This window comes from Sciurus carolinensis, chromosome 9 (assembly GCF_902686445.1).
Source record: "Sciurus carolinensis chromosome 9, mSciCar1.2, whole genome shotgun sequence".
Taxonomy (NCBI): Eukaryota; Metazoa; Chordata; class Mammalia; order Rodentia; family Sciuridae; genus Sciurus; species Sciurus carolinensis.
The window spans coordinates 136,647,635-136,663,544 of record NC_062221.1 but is presented as its reverse complement, the minus strand read 5'-3'; the positions used below and the strand labels follow the sequence as shown (position 1 = coordinate 136,663,544).

Genomic DNA, 15,910 nt, shown 5'->3' with positions numbered 1-15,910 from the left:
GGAAATATTTTTCTAAATTCTACCTTCAGCCGAGTTTTCAGGTGTTCCCCTTAGACTAGAAGTAGCCCCCAATCTGCAGCCAGCATGGAGAAAGACATTAGTACTGTTAACAGATTTTCAAAATGTGGACTTGAATAAAAAATGGAGCTTTTCCTTGATTTGAAAGTTCCAGTAAAATCCTTTATCCTTACATTAAAGAACTCTTTCTCCATAAGAAGTGATCTTATAATACATAAAACCAAGTCCTTTAAAATATGATCTACTTTTATAGGAGGAAAAAGTGTGACCACATCCATGGATGAAACAGATCCATCAAATTATGATTAAAACAACAATAATCAAAAAATATGAAATAAGAATACAAAGACATCTTCGGGGGACTGGGGTTGTGACTCAGTGGCAGAGCGCTTGCCTAGCATGTGTGAGGCACTGGATTTGATCCTTAGCACCACATGTAAATATATGAATAAAATAAAGGTCCATCGACATCTAAAAAATATTTTTAAAAAAAAACCCATAGGACTTTGAAACATGAAGAAGAAAACAAAGAGCCCAGTAGAAAAATAAGCAGTGATATGAAGGAGCACTTTGCTAAAGACCAAGTAAAAATGGGCAACAATTTTGTAAAAAGATGCTAAAAATTGTCTGTGAGAAAAAATAAACAAAAAACACTCAGAAACATTTAAATTTGTATAATAAAGCATGTTATATTGAAGACCCAAAAGATGAATCGTGTACACCTGTGAGAAGTAAATTAGCCCCAGCCAGCACTGTTGAAGATAAAACTAGTTGGTTCTCTGCTAATAATTTCAACCTGAAGGTGAGTCCTGCAGATGGCCCACAGCACGCCTTCCCACCATTGTGCACTGATGAGTGAGGAGTCACTGGTGACATGGCCCCTAAGATAAAGTCAAATCATCATAAAGTGATTAAAAAATCAAAAGCAGCATTAAAGCAGCAACAACAGCAATATTCTGTGCTATGTGCCAGAGCCTGGTTCAAGAGCACCCACGCTTACAACACCCAATGATGGGAGATGACAGTCATCTCCATTTTATTGGTGAGGAACTGGAAGGTACCATACCTCATTCCTCACGGTGTGTTTGTGATCTGTTGTTGGATAACAAATTATTCCAAAATTTTATGACTTAAAATAATGCACACCATCATCTCCCTTCTTCTGTTGGCCTGGAGGAGTATAGCAGGGGATGGGACTCCTCAGATATGTCCTGGGGCGTCTTCTCCCAAGGGCCTCATGTGATTGTTCCATGGTACATTTTCAGACTGTCGGTAGGAGGCTGCCTTCAGGTCCCTCCCCGGGAACCTCTGCATGGGAGAGGGCGGCTCCCATTGCCTAGGGAGAGGAAAGGGAGGGGAGGAGGCAGGGAGACAGAAGGCCCGGTCTCTGCTGGCCGTAGCCACCTGCCCAGTATGTGCCACATTGTATGAGCTCCGTCATTGAACAATAAATTCCATTTGTGTAAACTGAGGATACTTTTTGTGTGTGTGTGAACCTAGAAAATATTAGGAAGGCTATAATCCCTCCAGAAAGTGGGATTGGAATCTTAGAGAGAAAAAGGGCATTTACATCCTTTTCTCTTTGATATATATATATATATATATATTTTTTTTTTTTTTTTTTTTTTTTTTTTACAGAAAATTCACAGAATTCTCATGTTTAAAACTCCAGGAAGTAAACTAGTAGATAGCTTTCATTAGTTAATTTTCTTAATTATGTTTCAAAATCACTCACTCATTTACTTATGTGTTCGAATGAACACATTTAAAATTATTTGTGAGGCAGCGTGTGGTGGCAGGGAGGGCCTGGGGAACAGCTGCCCACCTCAAGGCAGCCAGGAAGTGCATAGAGGAAGGAAGGGCATCTGAGACGAATACGCACTTCCAAGCCATGCCCCAGCGCCTCCTTCCTCCTGAGTCCCGCCACTCCAGTAGCCCACCAGCTGGAACCAGGTCTTCATCCCATGGACCTTCCGGGGACATTCCGGGCTCAAATTAGAACAGAACCCACATGTGAAGAAGTCTGAGCTTCATGCTCTTTGTAGAATGTTTTCAACTACAAATTCCATTCATGTATAGACGGGCTCATCTACTTGTTGATGTATGTAGGAGAATTAGGGTTATCTATTTTATGAGTGATCGTTGGTCGTTTTTTAAAACAATTTGTCTAGGTTGTCAAATTTATTGATACCTAGTTATTCTTTATGTTTTCCTATTGTCCTTTTCATTCAAGGAGAAACTGTCATAATAGTCTCTTTTATTACAGTTGCTTGTAATTTCTGTCTTTTTTCTTCATGAATTCAGGTAGAAGTTTATCTATTACATTATCCTTTTCATAGAACCAGTTTTTGGCTTTATCGAATTTCATCTACGGCTCTTCTGTGTTACTTCATTGACTTGGAGGTGTTTTATTATTGTCATTGTCCCCTTCCTTTGGGCTGTTTGCTGTCCACGCAGTGCCTTCTTCAGGCGCACACTTGGATCTATCCACCCCTCATTCTTTCCTAGCATAGCATTTAACATTGCAAACTCCCAGGTAGGTATTGCTTCCAGCCACATTATACATATTTGGATATGTTGGGCTTTGTTTCTTCATTTTTACTCAGCTCAAAATATTTTTCTAATATCTCTAGTGATGTCTTCTTTGACTCAAAAGTTATTTATTTATTTATTTATTTATTTATTTTTAAAGAAAGTAGATTGGCTAAGAAGAAAAATGTGTGACAGCCAGTAAATCAAGGATGGAGAGAGGAGAAAAATTACAAGGAATGTGGCAAGGGGCTCAATAAATAAACAATCTATCGTTGATCCTCTACATCTAAAAAAAAAAAAATCAAAAGTTATTTATAAGTGTGTTGTTCAATTTTCAACAGTTGAAGTTTTCCCAGGTATATTTCTGTTACTGATCTCAATTTTCATTTTGCTATTGAGGTCACACATTCTTTGCATTATTTTCATTTGGCAGCATTTATTGAAATATGTGTCATAGCTCACAGAATTATTTCTTCTGTTGACTATCTTAGGCTGTCCGGGCTACTATCACAAGTCACCCTAGACCTAACCAGTAAACTTGTCTTATGGTTCTGGAGGCTGAAAGCCTGAGATCAGGACACCAGCATGGTGGGATTTGGGAGAGGGCCCTCTTCTGGACTGTAGACCCTGCCTCTTCTGTGTCTTCACACGGTGGAAAGGATCAAGAGAACTCTCTGTGGTCCCTTTTGCAAGGATACTAATGCCATTCATGAAGACCACGCACTCATGACCTAATGACCTCCCAAATTCTCCTCTCCAAATGCCATCCCGCTGGGCATGTCGACCTATGGATCCAGGGCACGCAGACCTGCTCTCTTGCGGTCATTGCTCTGTGACTGCTCTAAAGAGTACACGCATGCGTAGGGTCCACACATGCCCATGAAGTCAAATTGATTGATGGAGGTATCCAAGCCCTGGAATTTCCTACGTTATTTCTTCTGCCCTGTTCCTTCTAGTTTCTCTTTCTGAGTCTGAAATTACTCACTGTTAGACTACCCAGTTCCCAAGTTCCAGAATGTTCCATGCTGTATTTTCCACTCCTTTGCTCCTTTTGTTTCATTTTAGATAATTTCTTTTTCTTTTTCTTTGGTACTGGGGACTGAACCCAGGGGCTCTTAGTCACTGAGTCACATCCCCAGCCTTATTTTGTATTTTACTTAGAGACAGGGTCTCACTGAGTTACTTAGGGCCTCAGGAAGTTGCTGAGGCTGGCTCGAACTCACTATCCTCCTGCCTCAGCCTCCCGAGCCACTGAGATTACAGGTATGCACCGCCACACCTGGCCACTTTGGATATTTCTGTTGACCCCAGTCTTTCCTCTGCGGTGCCCAGTCTGCTAATAATCCTCTTTAACAAAATCTTCAGATCTCTTATTGTATGTGTTGTTTCCATTATTTGTCTCCTTTCTATTCCTTTAATATTTTATCTGAGGTCCTCCATCTCTTCCTGCAAATCAATCCTAGTTATTGCAAAGTTTCCCTCCACTCTGCCCAGCTTCCCTGGTCAGATCTGTTGACTGTTGGTGCTGTGGTCCTTTATTCTTGCATTTTTTTGTGCGTGTCTCATAATTTTCTGTTGGCCTCTAGAACTGCCCGTGAACGGAGGCGTAGGGAGGGTGGTCATAGCTGCTTTCAGCTCCTTACATTTCACCAACTGATATGCATATGACTTCTTCCTTCCATCCAGTCCCAAAGGTGAACTAGCGTTTATAGCTCACCTCTGTTTTCCGGGCTTTGGTCTCTTTGAAACTCAGTTTACCCTCCCGCCTGGTACTTGGGCTCCCTGTCTCATTAAATGAAAAGCATAATTTTGTAGATGACCAGACTCTTCCACTGCTGGAACACAAATGGCCCTCTCTTCTAGCTTTCCATATCCTTAGCAGAGGGGAACCCTGCCTTTGTTTTTACTTCAAGAGGTCATTGTCCTCTCCGGCAGGTCTATTTTGGCAGAGATCACGTTTGCTGTTCTTTTTCCATGTGGAGGATCCTCTTAGGGTTAGTGTTAATGTGCACTGTGTGATGAGGCTCAGGCCCCACGTGACATACCTGAAGTGGAAGCAGGGAAGGGGTGGCAATGCCAGTCTCCGCTCCTGAGTGCCGAGGGCCACCAGCATGCAGCTGCCAGCTGTGCGTGGAGGCAGGAGCAAGGGCCTGGCCCTCCAGTACCTGAGTTCAGCATTCCCACGTTCAGAGTCCTGTCCAGAGACCTGGCAGGGTCCAGGGCTGAGAAGCCAGAGGCTCCTCCCCAGAACACACCCTGGGCCCACACTCCATGCTTCCTCCAGGACACCGGCGTTCATCCTCCCTCCAGGCTCCCAGACTCCCAGGTCAGAGAGCAGAGGCCCTCGGGGGAGACTTGCAGGGTGCAGGTCACATGCCCACCCCAGGAGAGGGCAGGCAGAGCATGGTCAGTCCAAACCATTGTGACCTCAGAAGCCCCCCGGACCTCAAGCCTCTTTTATTATTTCTAAATATTTTTCAGTCGTTTCCTGTGGATCTCTCCTGTGAGTCACATCACACCTGTGATCACAGGGTCCCCCACCGAGGCCACTCTCTGCCTGCACGTGGTCACCCTGAGTGGAGTGGGCATGGCCGAGCTGTCCTGACACAGCTGCCTGCTGTATTTCAATGATGCTAGGTGATGTCAGTGGCATGCTGTGCGTCTCCACTAGCACATCACCACGGCCCGAAGGGAAATCTACAGTGCGGTGTCCCTCTGAAGCCTGGGACGTGAGCAGCGAGCGAGGACTCCAGGGCCAGTACCCAGACAGTCCCTTGTTTACTTCCGTACCAAGTCCTCAGAACAGCAGGAGCCTCAGTAGCACCAAGAGGGACGTCTGCTCCTGGGCTCGTTCTCCGGTGACCTCTTTGAATGACTATCAGCTACTTAACACTCAAAGTTGGCTTTTTATGTAGAAAGCACCTCTAAGCTCTCTTACTTTTTACCTCAGACTTTGAAATATTCGTTTTAAATAAACATGCCTCTCTCTAAACAAGAGTTTCTGTGTTGGAGGGAAGAGAGGAGAGCTGGGTGTGTCCCGCGACCACCATGACAGCAGATGGCGGCCTCTCCCGTGGCCTGGGTGGCTCCTGCTCACAGTGACCTTGGTGGCCTCTCTTGTGGCCTGGGTGGCCCCTGCTCACTGTGACCTGGGTGACCCTGGCTCACTGTGGCCTGGGCGGCCTCTCCCATGGCCTGGGTGGCCCCTGCTCACTGTGACCTGGGTGGGCCCTGCTCACTGTGACCTGGGTGGGCCCTGCTCACTGTGACCTGGGTGGGCCCTGCTCACTGTGACCTGGGTGGCCTCTCCTGTGACCTGGGTGGCCCTGCTCACTGTGACCTGGGTGACCCTGGCTCACTGTGGCCTGGGCGGCCTCTCCCATGGCCTGGGTGGGCCCTGCTCACTGTGACCTGGGTGGGCCCTGCTCACTGTGACCTGGGTGGCCTCTCCTGTGACCTGGGTGGCCCTGCTCACTGTGACCTGGGTGACCCTGGCTCACTGTGGCCTGGGCGGCCTCTCCCATGGCCTGGGTGGGCCCTGCTCACTGTGACCTGGGTGGCCCTGCTCACTGTGACCTGGGTGGCCCCTGCTCACTGTGGCCTGGGCGGCCTCTCCCATGGCCTGGGTGGGCCCTGCTCACTGTGGCCTGGGCGGCCTCTCCCATGGCCTGGGTGGGCCCTGCTCACTGTGGCCTGGGTGGCCCTGCTCACTGTGACCTGGGTGACCCTGGCTCACTGTGACCTTGGTGGCCTCTCCCATGGCCTGGGTGGGCCCTGCTCACTGTGACCTGGGTGGGCCCTGCTCACTGTGACCTGGGTGGCCTCTCCTGTGACCTGGGTGGCCCCTGCTCACTGTGACCTGGGTGGGCCCTGCTCACTGTGACCTGGGTGGCCCCTGCTCACCGTCTGCCACAGTTCCTCTTGGGTACATCACGGCTCTTCTTTCTGTGCCCCCAGGTGCTGGGGTTCCCCAGTTCCAGCCCATTGCCCTGAACGGCCGAATCCAGGTGCTCAGCAACGGGTCGCTGTTGATCAAGCACGTGGTGGAGGAAGACAGCGGCTACTACCTCTGCAAGGTCAGCAACGATGTGGGCGCGGACGTCAGCAAGTCCATGTACCTCACGGTCAAAAGTAAGGAGAAGAATGCTTCCTTTTACCTTCGAGGGTCTCGGGGCTTAGCGTTCCCACTGTCTCCACGCACAGCGGTTTCAGACAAAAAAGTGAGACCCCCAGGATTTCCGTAGTGGGAGGTTGACACAACTGAAGGGGACGGAAAACACCCAGGCAATTGCCCACAGGGCACCGGTCAGCAGCTCTCTGCTGGGGCGGGTGGGCTCTTCCCCTCCTGCTCCCGGGACACGGGTGCAGGCTGGGCAGCCTGGAGACGGGGCCTCCGCCAGCAAACAGGGCTCTGCCCCGTGGTGTTCCCGAGGCTGGCCGCGCCCAGGCCTCGCTCCTGCTTCCTGGCAGACGCCTTTGCTCATGCCTTAACTCTGTGCAAGCTGGCTGGTCCCCTGACCTCCTTCTTAAGGTATATCACACTGGAACCCTCAGGCCAAGCCGGGGAAGTACGGCAGGACAGGACGTGTCGCCTGGTGCTCTGTGCTGCAGGCCTTCACGTGGGAAAGGGCCCCTTGGAGTGAAGTGCTTTCCCCACCCTGGTAACTGCACCCCAGAGAGAGGATCTAGAGGGGCCGACGTTTCCTGAGTCCTGCTTACTAACAAATGGTCGGGTGTCCGTTTACTGGGAATGACTGTGTCCACCTATAATTTCCTATTGAATGACCTGTGTTTTCTTTATGACCACAAGGTTTTGCTCAGACTTTCTCTGTTGAAAACATTTTAAATTCCACTACTGATGGTCTGCAAAGATCCCTCCCATATACCATTTATTAGTGGATTGGGTTTTTAAAATGGATTTTAGTGGCACATGTAGGTATGTGAAATTTAGAAGTCTAGTTAGCTACACAGAGTAGCATTCATCCGAATTCATTAGGAATTTATTTTAGGCTATTATTTTCAAAAGGACAATGAAAATACAAACTATTTGCTAAACTTACATATTGGGAAACATTATAGTTCTGAAATAGGGTTGTTTTAAAATATGTTTCGCACATATCCAATGCATAATTTTTGATGTCTCAATTCTACGCTCTGGAGGAACTAGTTAGCAAGAACCTAAAGACAAATTGTACTATTATTCAAATCTGAAACTGACAAGGTAAGTTTTAAAAGTTATAAACTGTTGGACTAATAAGGCGGCCCAAGAGCTGAAGGTGTTTTGACCAATGCTGATCCTTCTCCCTTGTGAAAGGAATTTGCTCAGTTATTTTAATATATTTCACGTTTATAAGACGTTTCTCAATTCCACAAGCACGTATCTAGGGCCTAACATATACAAGTCCTGTGAGGGAGTAAACTCTCCACCATGGTCTGAGGCCCATGAATGAAAGCACTTAGGTGTTGGAAGGCAGGTGACGGGGAAGGACACGGGCACCGAGTGGCAGAAGCGCAAGGCCATGGTGGAGTGCGGCACACCCAGTGCACGGGCCCGCCCGCGACCCATGTGCCCGGCATCAGGACTCCATGCAGAGCGCTCCGGGTCTCGGGTGGAAATCCCAAGCCCAGACGGGAGCCTTGGAGTTCAGTGGCAGAAGGGGTGAGGCTATGGAAGGACCTCAGAGAGCCTGGGCCACCGCGGGAGGCGCCTGGGGCAGGGGGCGCCTGTGCCTGGTGAGTACCCTCCGCAGAACCCAGCCCTGCGGGCGCCCCGGCCCCAGGCTTCCAGCCTCCAGAACCCAGAGGAGGACTCGTCTGCTGGGGTCCGTCACCCAGGAGACAGTGCTTGTTATATCTACCGGAGTTCATGAGACACTGTGGAGTGGACCCCTGTGTCACCCGAGTTGTCCTGAAGGGCCGGGGGTGTCCAGAGGGGGGTGGAGGCTGGTGGGGCACGCCAGGGAGGGGAGAGCAGGTCTGAGACATTGCCAGGCCCAAGCCGGAGGGAATGCCACCGAGACAAAGCTAGGTACATGGAGACTGGAGAGGGACCTCAAGGGGACACACTGCAGAGAGGAAGGACCCTCAGAGCCCACCGAGGTCTGGATTCTCCGACACCCTGCAGATGGTGGGGGCACGGGGAAGCGAGTTGGTTTCCTCAGTTCTCAGCGACCACGCAGCTTCACGAACTGCGGCAGCTTCAAGCCTCCCACGTCTTTAACCCTTTGAAATCATAAGACCCCAATTCTGAAAGTAAACTGTCCTTTAAGAAAGCGGTATAGAAGCATGGAGAAAAACAGACAGCGAACGGATCTGCTGTTCAAGTGACATTTACAAGAAGGACTTGGGGTGCCCCTGGTGTTTGGGGGTGTGTGAGCAGTGGGTAGGTGTCCTGCTGTTTTGGGGGGTGTGAGCCACGGTTAGGTGTGTAGAGCTGCTGCACTAGGTTGTTTGTGCACAGGGGTGGGGGGCAGGTGGGGCCTGGTCTGAGTCGGGTGGCCAGTCCTGGGCCACTGTGCCACCCACAGTCTCCTTGGAAGTCAGATGCTGCCTGTGAGGATGACAGGGCACGCTGCCAGCCTCCTGATGGGTGCCACCCAGGCCTCCATCCCACACAGGGCTCTTCCTGTCCGGGGGAATAGAGAGGGGCACGTGGAATGCAGACGCGGGGAATCACCTCGCCTGCCTGGGAGTGTCAAGAAGACAAGGAGCCGTGATCTCACGGTCCTTTATTCTGGTCTCTTAATACGGTCCTGACTGTTACAGGTGCCCACACTCATGGGGCACACACACACACACATATGTGTGTATTCGTTCATTCACAACCATTAAGGTGAATGAATGAATGCGCAGAGCTCCCTGACCAATACAGCAGGACAGAGCAGCGGAGCCGGGCCCCACGCCCAGCCAAGCACTGGAAACCTTGCTTACAACCGCTGGAAGGGGCAAACACTCCTCCCCTTTTCTCCAAAACCGCTAGCCACAGTCACTAATGCATAAAGAATTTCTCATTGCCAAGATTTATGACATAACAATTATGGCAGGTCTGCTTGGAGGTGGCACTTGTTGACCTTCAAGTGTCAGCTACGAGGACCTCTGTTGGGAAAACAAAAAGAATCGCGCACTTCCACTTCGGTGTGCAGGGAGTGCATCCCAGACTTGGGAGGAGGAGCTGGGGGTGAGGCGGGCTGGTGAGGCCCACGGGGAGCTCCGAGATGCGATGGCAGGCTCTGATTGCACCCGAGGCCAGGTCTCCTCAGGTCCCACCACGTCTGAGTTGTGTGACTGGACAAATCACTTTTCCTCTCTGGACCTGGGGAGTGGGAAGAATCACCCCACCCTCACAGGGGCATCGTGAAAATGCAGTGACGTGGGGTCATGGGTGCGAAAGTGCGTGGTGTGGCATGAGGCTCTTTGTATGCTGCCCGGCATACGAGGAGGGAGGGTGTAATGGCTGGAGAGTGAGAAAACACAGATGAAGGTTCTGCAAACAGGAGCGTGGGAGAGACGGAGAAAGCACCTGATGCCCGTTGAGTGTTCTGTGTATGTTGAAGTACAGCACATGATGTCATATAATGTCATAAATGTGTTAAGTCGTACACATGATATGTGTATAGCATGCTCTGTAACGTGTTATGGATTATATAAATGTCATTTGTTACATTTAACACATAATGCTTTATAGCATTATAAATAGGTTACATAAATATGTCACGAACATAATATTTTATAATGTTATAAAATAATTTAATCACTAGCTGGAGAGAGAGAACATACAATGCTTTTCTGGAAACTGGAACATTCCAGAAAGCCATTCTGGAAAAGAAGATTCAACGGTTCAGAGTAGACAGAAGGAGGAAGCTGCAGGCCTCCAGGATCCAGGTGGAGGTGTGGCCTCTTCCCCAGACTCTGTCTCTGACGACACACCTGGAACGGAGCCTCCAGAAACTCAGGGCCAGCGTGGTCTCTGCCCCTGGTTGTTAAAGAATAATCAAAGTCTTCGGGGACTTCCCAATGGGAAAAGAAAAGTTGACTAGAAGGAGATCGCGCTGCTCTAAGTAGCCTGCCACACGCTCTGGCCTGTCCACACGCTGCCTTAGAAAGCTGGCAGCAGGCATTTCTCCATGCGGTGTGGAGAACGCGCCGCCTGCAGGGGCCATCAGGAAGCTGAGGCAGTTGCTCACTGGTCACTCTGGGCTCCAGCGTGGCTGGTGCAGGGCCTTAAGCATATTTTCAAGACCTAGGCTGCTGTGGGGGACTCACCCTGGGACGCTGGGCAGCAGGGACTGGTCTCCCGTCCAGAAGTTTCCGTCCTGCTTTCAAAAAGGATCTCTCCAAAACCAAAGCATTTTATGATCAACACCCACCAGGCGCGTCTTTTGTTTGGACTCAGACATGAGGTGGCTGCAGGCGGAGAAGGGAGCAGGCAAGCCCGGGGCCGTGGTGGGAAGCCTGGGTACGCTGCGGATGAGTCCCTGCAAACCCTCCAGCTGGGCTGGCGTTCCTGCGTCTAGTCCACACGGCCTTCTCAGTTCTGCCCAGACGGGCCCCAGGACACAGGATCAAACATTAGAGAGCGCTCAGGAGCTTCCCAGCAAAGGCAGAAACCGTGGTCTCCGCTTTTGATCAGACTTGCCTCTGGTGCCACGTTGCCCCCAACCCCAGGCAGGTCGAGGTCTCAGAAGCCAACTGTGCACTTCGATCAGGCCTCTTCCTCTCCACCAGCCATGTACGATCTGGGAAAGGAGATTTTTAGTGTTAAGAAAACAGGTCCCCAAATGACCAGATGGATCTCTCCAATGAATGAGCCGCTCCTGGTGTTTCTCTCAGGTGCCGAAGCTGCAACCTGGCCCTCCAACTCTCCGCCGCGGGCAGACCTGGCACTCTGTATTTGAGGAGCACTGGTGTCAGTGTAATCTGCTGCCCACGATGAGCAAGCAGCTTTTCTTTTGTCAGCCGCTCTGCTTCAATCCTTTCTGATCCCTGCATGCGGCATAAAAGAGCATCGCTTATCAAACGGGGCAGGCGCTTCCCCGGAGACTCAGTTACTCTGGGGATCTAATGAAGCCTCTGGCCCTGGAGCAACCCGCAGGCTCTAGCCCAGCCTGGCGGCCACCTCCCCCTCCCCACCATGCTCGCCCAGCCAGGCCCGTGTGCCTGAGCCCGAGAGGACTCTGAGTCAGAATGTGACACCAGCTCACTCGCTTCCACCAGGCAGGCTCAGCGTGGCCATGTCGAGATGGGCCTCGGTGGTGTGGCTGTCCTCTGAAGGCCTGCCATTGCCAGCGAGGGCCTGTTGGGCTTGAACGCGGTGATCAGTTGCCCGCCCTGCACGGGAATCCGGATCGTGCCCGGATGTTCCCTTCGCCCTCCCTGACTTGGTCTGCTCTGAACCTCGCTGTCTCAGTGGAATCTTCCCTGGCCCTTGCTCTGCGGTGCTTCTAGCAGGAATAGCAGCCTGGCCCCCGCATCCCTGCGAGGAAGCCGTGGCACCTTGAATCAGCCCAGCTCATGGTTTGCAGGCTCCACCGTCCCTCTGACAGGCCACCTCTGAGGACATGACCTGCCAGCTTATCTTCCCCTTGGTTTTCTCTCATGGTGGAAAAAGAAGCAAGTCTGAATTATATTGTGACATCTTGTGCAGGTTAAGGATGTGACAAGGAATCCCACCACTATGTATGATTATAATGCACCAATAAAAACGTGGAAAAATGAATAAAAAATAAAAATACACCAAAACAAAAGAAAACGACATTCTTACGTATTTTTGCTGTTGCTCATTTAACTATCGGAGTCACTAGGTCAAGGTGTCCAGACCTCGGCTCTGAGCCCCAGGCTTCTAGGATGCCCCATGAGGACCTTTTGGCACTGTATGTGAAAGGTCTGTGCTGTTCTGAGAAGAGGCTGGAGCCCGTGGGACATCCTCACGGGAGTTTCTGACACAAAGATTGGCACCCGGGACTCTAGAACATTCCTGGATGGCCTGGGATGAAGACGCCCTGCAGGACTCAGAGCTACCTGCTGAAACTCACAGGCACAGAATGGGTTGTGTGGGGTGGAGGAGGCGTGGGCACCATAAATCGGGAGAGAGACCAGGCTTTTCTGAGAGCTGGCTTTGCTCTGCCCTCACCTTTGCTCCCTGGTAACGCTCTGCTACAGCCTCGGGGCATGTGTGACATCAAAGAATCAAAGCCATGCGATGCTGTGGTGAGCCGGCTCCGCCCTGCACGGCCTGGGCCCAGCCACCCTCTCTGCAAGCCTCTCTCCTGGTGGGAGCACCGTCACATAATCACCCAGCAAAATGCCGACGTTGAGCAGAATAAAATCCGCTGCCGTGGATGGAGAGGTTCTCAGTGCTGTCGCCATGGCCATCATCACCACCGTTCTGAATTACAGCCTCAGGCCTCCTGAACCAGATGGACCAGCCTGTTACGGGTGCGAGGCGCTCCTGATTTTTATAAATGCACTCTGTGCATTTTCATAGACTCAGAGTCCACCTGCCACCCGGTTAATCCTGCACGCATGTTCACGTTCCCAGCCCTGCTGACCCTCTGCAGGCAAACACGTGTGCATGTTTCATGGGAAGGTCTGGGTGCCCAAGCACAGGACGGGAAGAAGCAGGGACACACACAGCACAGGGGCGGCTCCCAGGTGGTGGAAGCCCCTCCCTCCACAGGGTGGAGCATCATGCACCCCACCTGAACCTCCACATCTTACACCTGAGCCAGCAGGAAGGGGACCAGCTCAGGCTCCTTGGGTTATAGGGCCTTGTCAGCTGGGAAGATGATAACACAGCTGCCTTTGTTGCCTGCCTAGATTTCAATCTCCTTCCTCCTCCTTCAACTTAGGGGTTGAATTTTGCACCCCCTAATTAACATGCCAAAGCTCTTACCCCATGCCTACTTCAGAATGTGACCACATTAGGAACCAGGGTAATGAGTTAAAGCAAGCTGTGGCTGGGGTGGGCTGGGCCTGAGCCGGCAGGACTGGCGTCCTGAAAACAGAGGATTTGACACAGAGACAGAGCCTGGAGTTCTGCTGCCACAAACCAAGGGACCATGGGGGAGGCCAGAAAGGAGCCTCCCCTGGAAGGGGAGGGAACACACCTCCAGCTCCCTGACTGGGGCTTCCAGCCTCCAGCACTGCTAGGGGGCATTCTGCTGTGTCGAGCCCTGCGTGCTCTGCTGAGTACCCAGGACACACAGGCCCCTCGAGAGCAGGACTCTGGCAGTCTCCTGTCAGAGGGAAGCTCACCAAAACCAGATCACCTGCTCCGGCAGGCGAACCTTCACCTGTCTACACTGGCCCTTCCATGCGGTGTCTGCACAATGCCTGTGTTCCCTCTGGCCCTTGCCACGGGCACCGCCTTGCTGGTTCCGGCTGCCCCGACAGCTCTGTCCAGTCGTCCAGTCAGCTGCATTCATTGAGCGACCCCTAGTGTCAGGGAATGTTCCAGACCCTGCATCCTCTGAACATGACAGGACTCCCATGCTGTGCGGAGAACTCACCATGGGTGGACAGCAATGCCTGGCGGAAAGTAGGGCACAGTAGCCAAGCGGGTGTTACGGCGTTGGAGAGGGCACAGCCGCACAGGCAATAGCAGCCCCAGAGGTCCACGCAGAAGGTGGCCATTGGGGAAGCAGCAGGGGCGCCACTGTGCTTGGAGCATGTCTGCACAGATGGGCGTGTATGTGTGTGCGTGTGTGCCTGCGTGTGTATGCGTGTGTCTCTGTTCATGCACACACAGACGGGTTCTATAACATTACTGCGGAAAGTTCAGTCTGTCCACACTCTCTCTGCCTTGACTATGAATCTGAAATAATCCTACCTTACAGTGTTTTGAAATACAGTTTCAAAAAATGTACGTAGCTTTATCTAACAGCTTTCCTTCAGGGTTTCCCCTCCTGCCTCTGTACCACTCTAACATTTCCAATATTATTATTCTATACTTGTCTTTAGCTCTTTAATGTTTAAGGAATTAATTGTGATGAAATTTGTAAGATTGACTGTATTTCCCACATATGTTCAGTCAGTTGTTCTAACATCATCTGTGGCTAGCCCAGCCCATGCTTACTTTTTTGAAATGACAATTTCATTGTAGTTAAAGATATTTAAGAAAATGGGCTCTTGAAAGTTCTTGGTTGGCTTTGCCAATTGCTAGCTGCATAGCTTGGGTAAGTCACATAACCCTCTCTGTGCCTTAGTTATTTAATTGTCAAATTATCTCAGAGTGTGATTATAGGGCTTAAATGAATTCATGTAAAAATGTTAATCTCCTAGAACAAAGGAATGATGCGAGGTCCCTCCTCCTCACACCATTCACAAACTAACTCAAAACCAATCTCTGCCTAAATGTAAGAGCTGAAGCTATAAAACTCTTAGAGGAAAATATTGAGTGAATCTTTGTGTCCATGAGTGAGGTGATGGTTTCTTAGTAATGACACCAAAAGCATAAGTGACAAGAGGAGAAGCAAGACTTGAACTTGATAAATATTAAAATATTTTGTGCATTGATGAAATAACTCTGGAAATAGAAAATATTTGTAAATCATATCTGATAGGGGACTTATATCCGGAACATCTACAACTCTAAAACAGAAGCACAAATAACCCAATTTATAATGGAAAAGAGACTTGAAAAGGCACTTACCTAAAGCAGACACCCAGTAACTTGTATAAAGATGCTCATCACTAATCACCAGGGAACTTAGAGCCAAGACCACAATGAAGCCCCATATCCCCCTCACCAGGCTGGCAAAGTGAGAAGACTGACACAGTCCAGGAGAGGACATGGGGATTAGGAACCCTTGTCCAGTGCTGGTGAGAATATAAGATAGTGCAGTCTGGAAGATTCTCAGGAAGGTCAACAGATTTACCATGAGACCAGCAATCCCACTCCTAGGTGCTTACCCAGGAAAAACAAACCCACACAAAGTCTTGCCATGAATGTTCATAACAGTGCCATTCCTAATCATGAAAAGTAGACACAACCTGAACACCCACCAACCAGTGAATGGGTAAAAATATACCTGTCCCAGACAGGCAAATCAAGGTACAAAAACTAAGTCTGCAATTTCCAGGACCTGGCAGGAGGAGGCAGCAGAGAGCAGCTGCTGATAAGCATGAGGTTTTTTTGGAGGTGGGAGAAATGTTCTGGAATGAGAGAGAACAGTTGCACAACTCTGAATAGACTGGAAATCCAGCTGTGACTTTACAGCCTGAGTTTTATGTTACATGGATTAGACCCCAACAAAGTTGTCTAACCATCTAATTCCCAGAACCCTTAGCACCTTCTCGCAGGGATATGTAATGACTCTTAACGGTTCAGACTTTGAAATCAGAGTGTCTGGTTTCAAACCTC

The 15,910-nt window shown here is 50.2% G+C and overlaps 1 protein-coding gene across 1 annotated transcript in view; it reads left to right on the top strand.

Moving 5' to 3' along the window:
• The window catches only part of Dscam (DS cell adhesion molecule), a 665,830-nt gene that overhangs the window by 459,861 nt on the left and 190,059 nt on the right, over positions 1-15,910 (top strand). Inside the window, exon 11 of the mRNA XM_047564141.1 lies at positions 6,508-6,681. Coding sequence (XP_047420097.1) covers positions 6,508-6,681 — 174 coding nt within the window. The remainder of the gene's footprint in view (positions 1-6,507; positions 6,682-15,910) is intronic.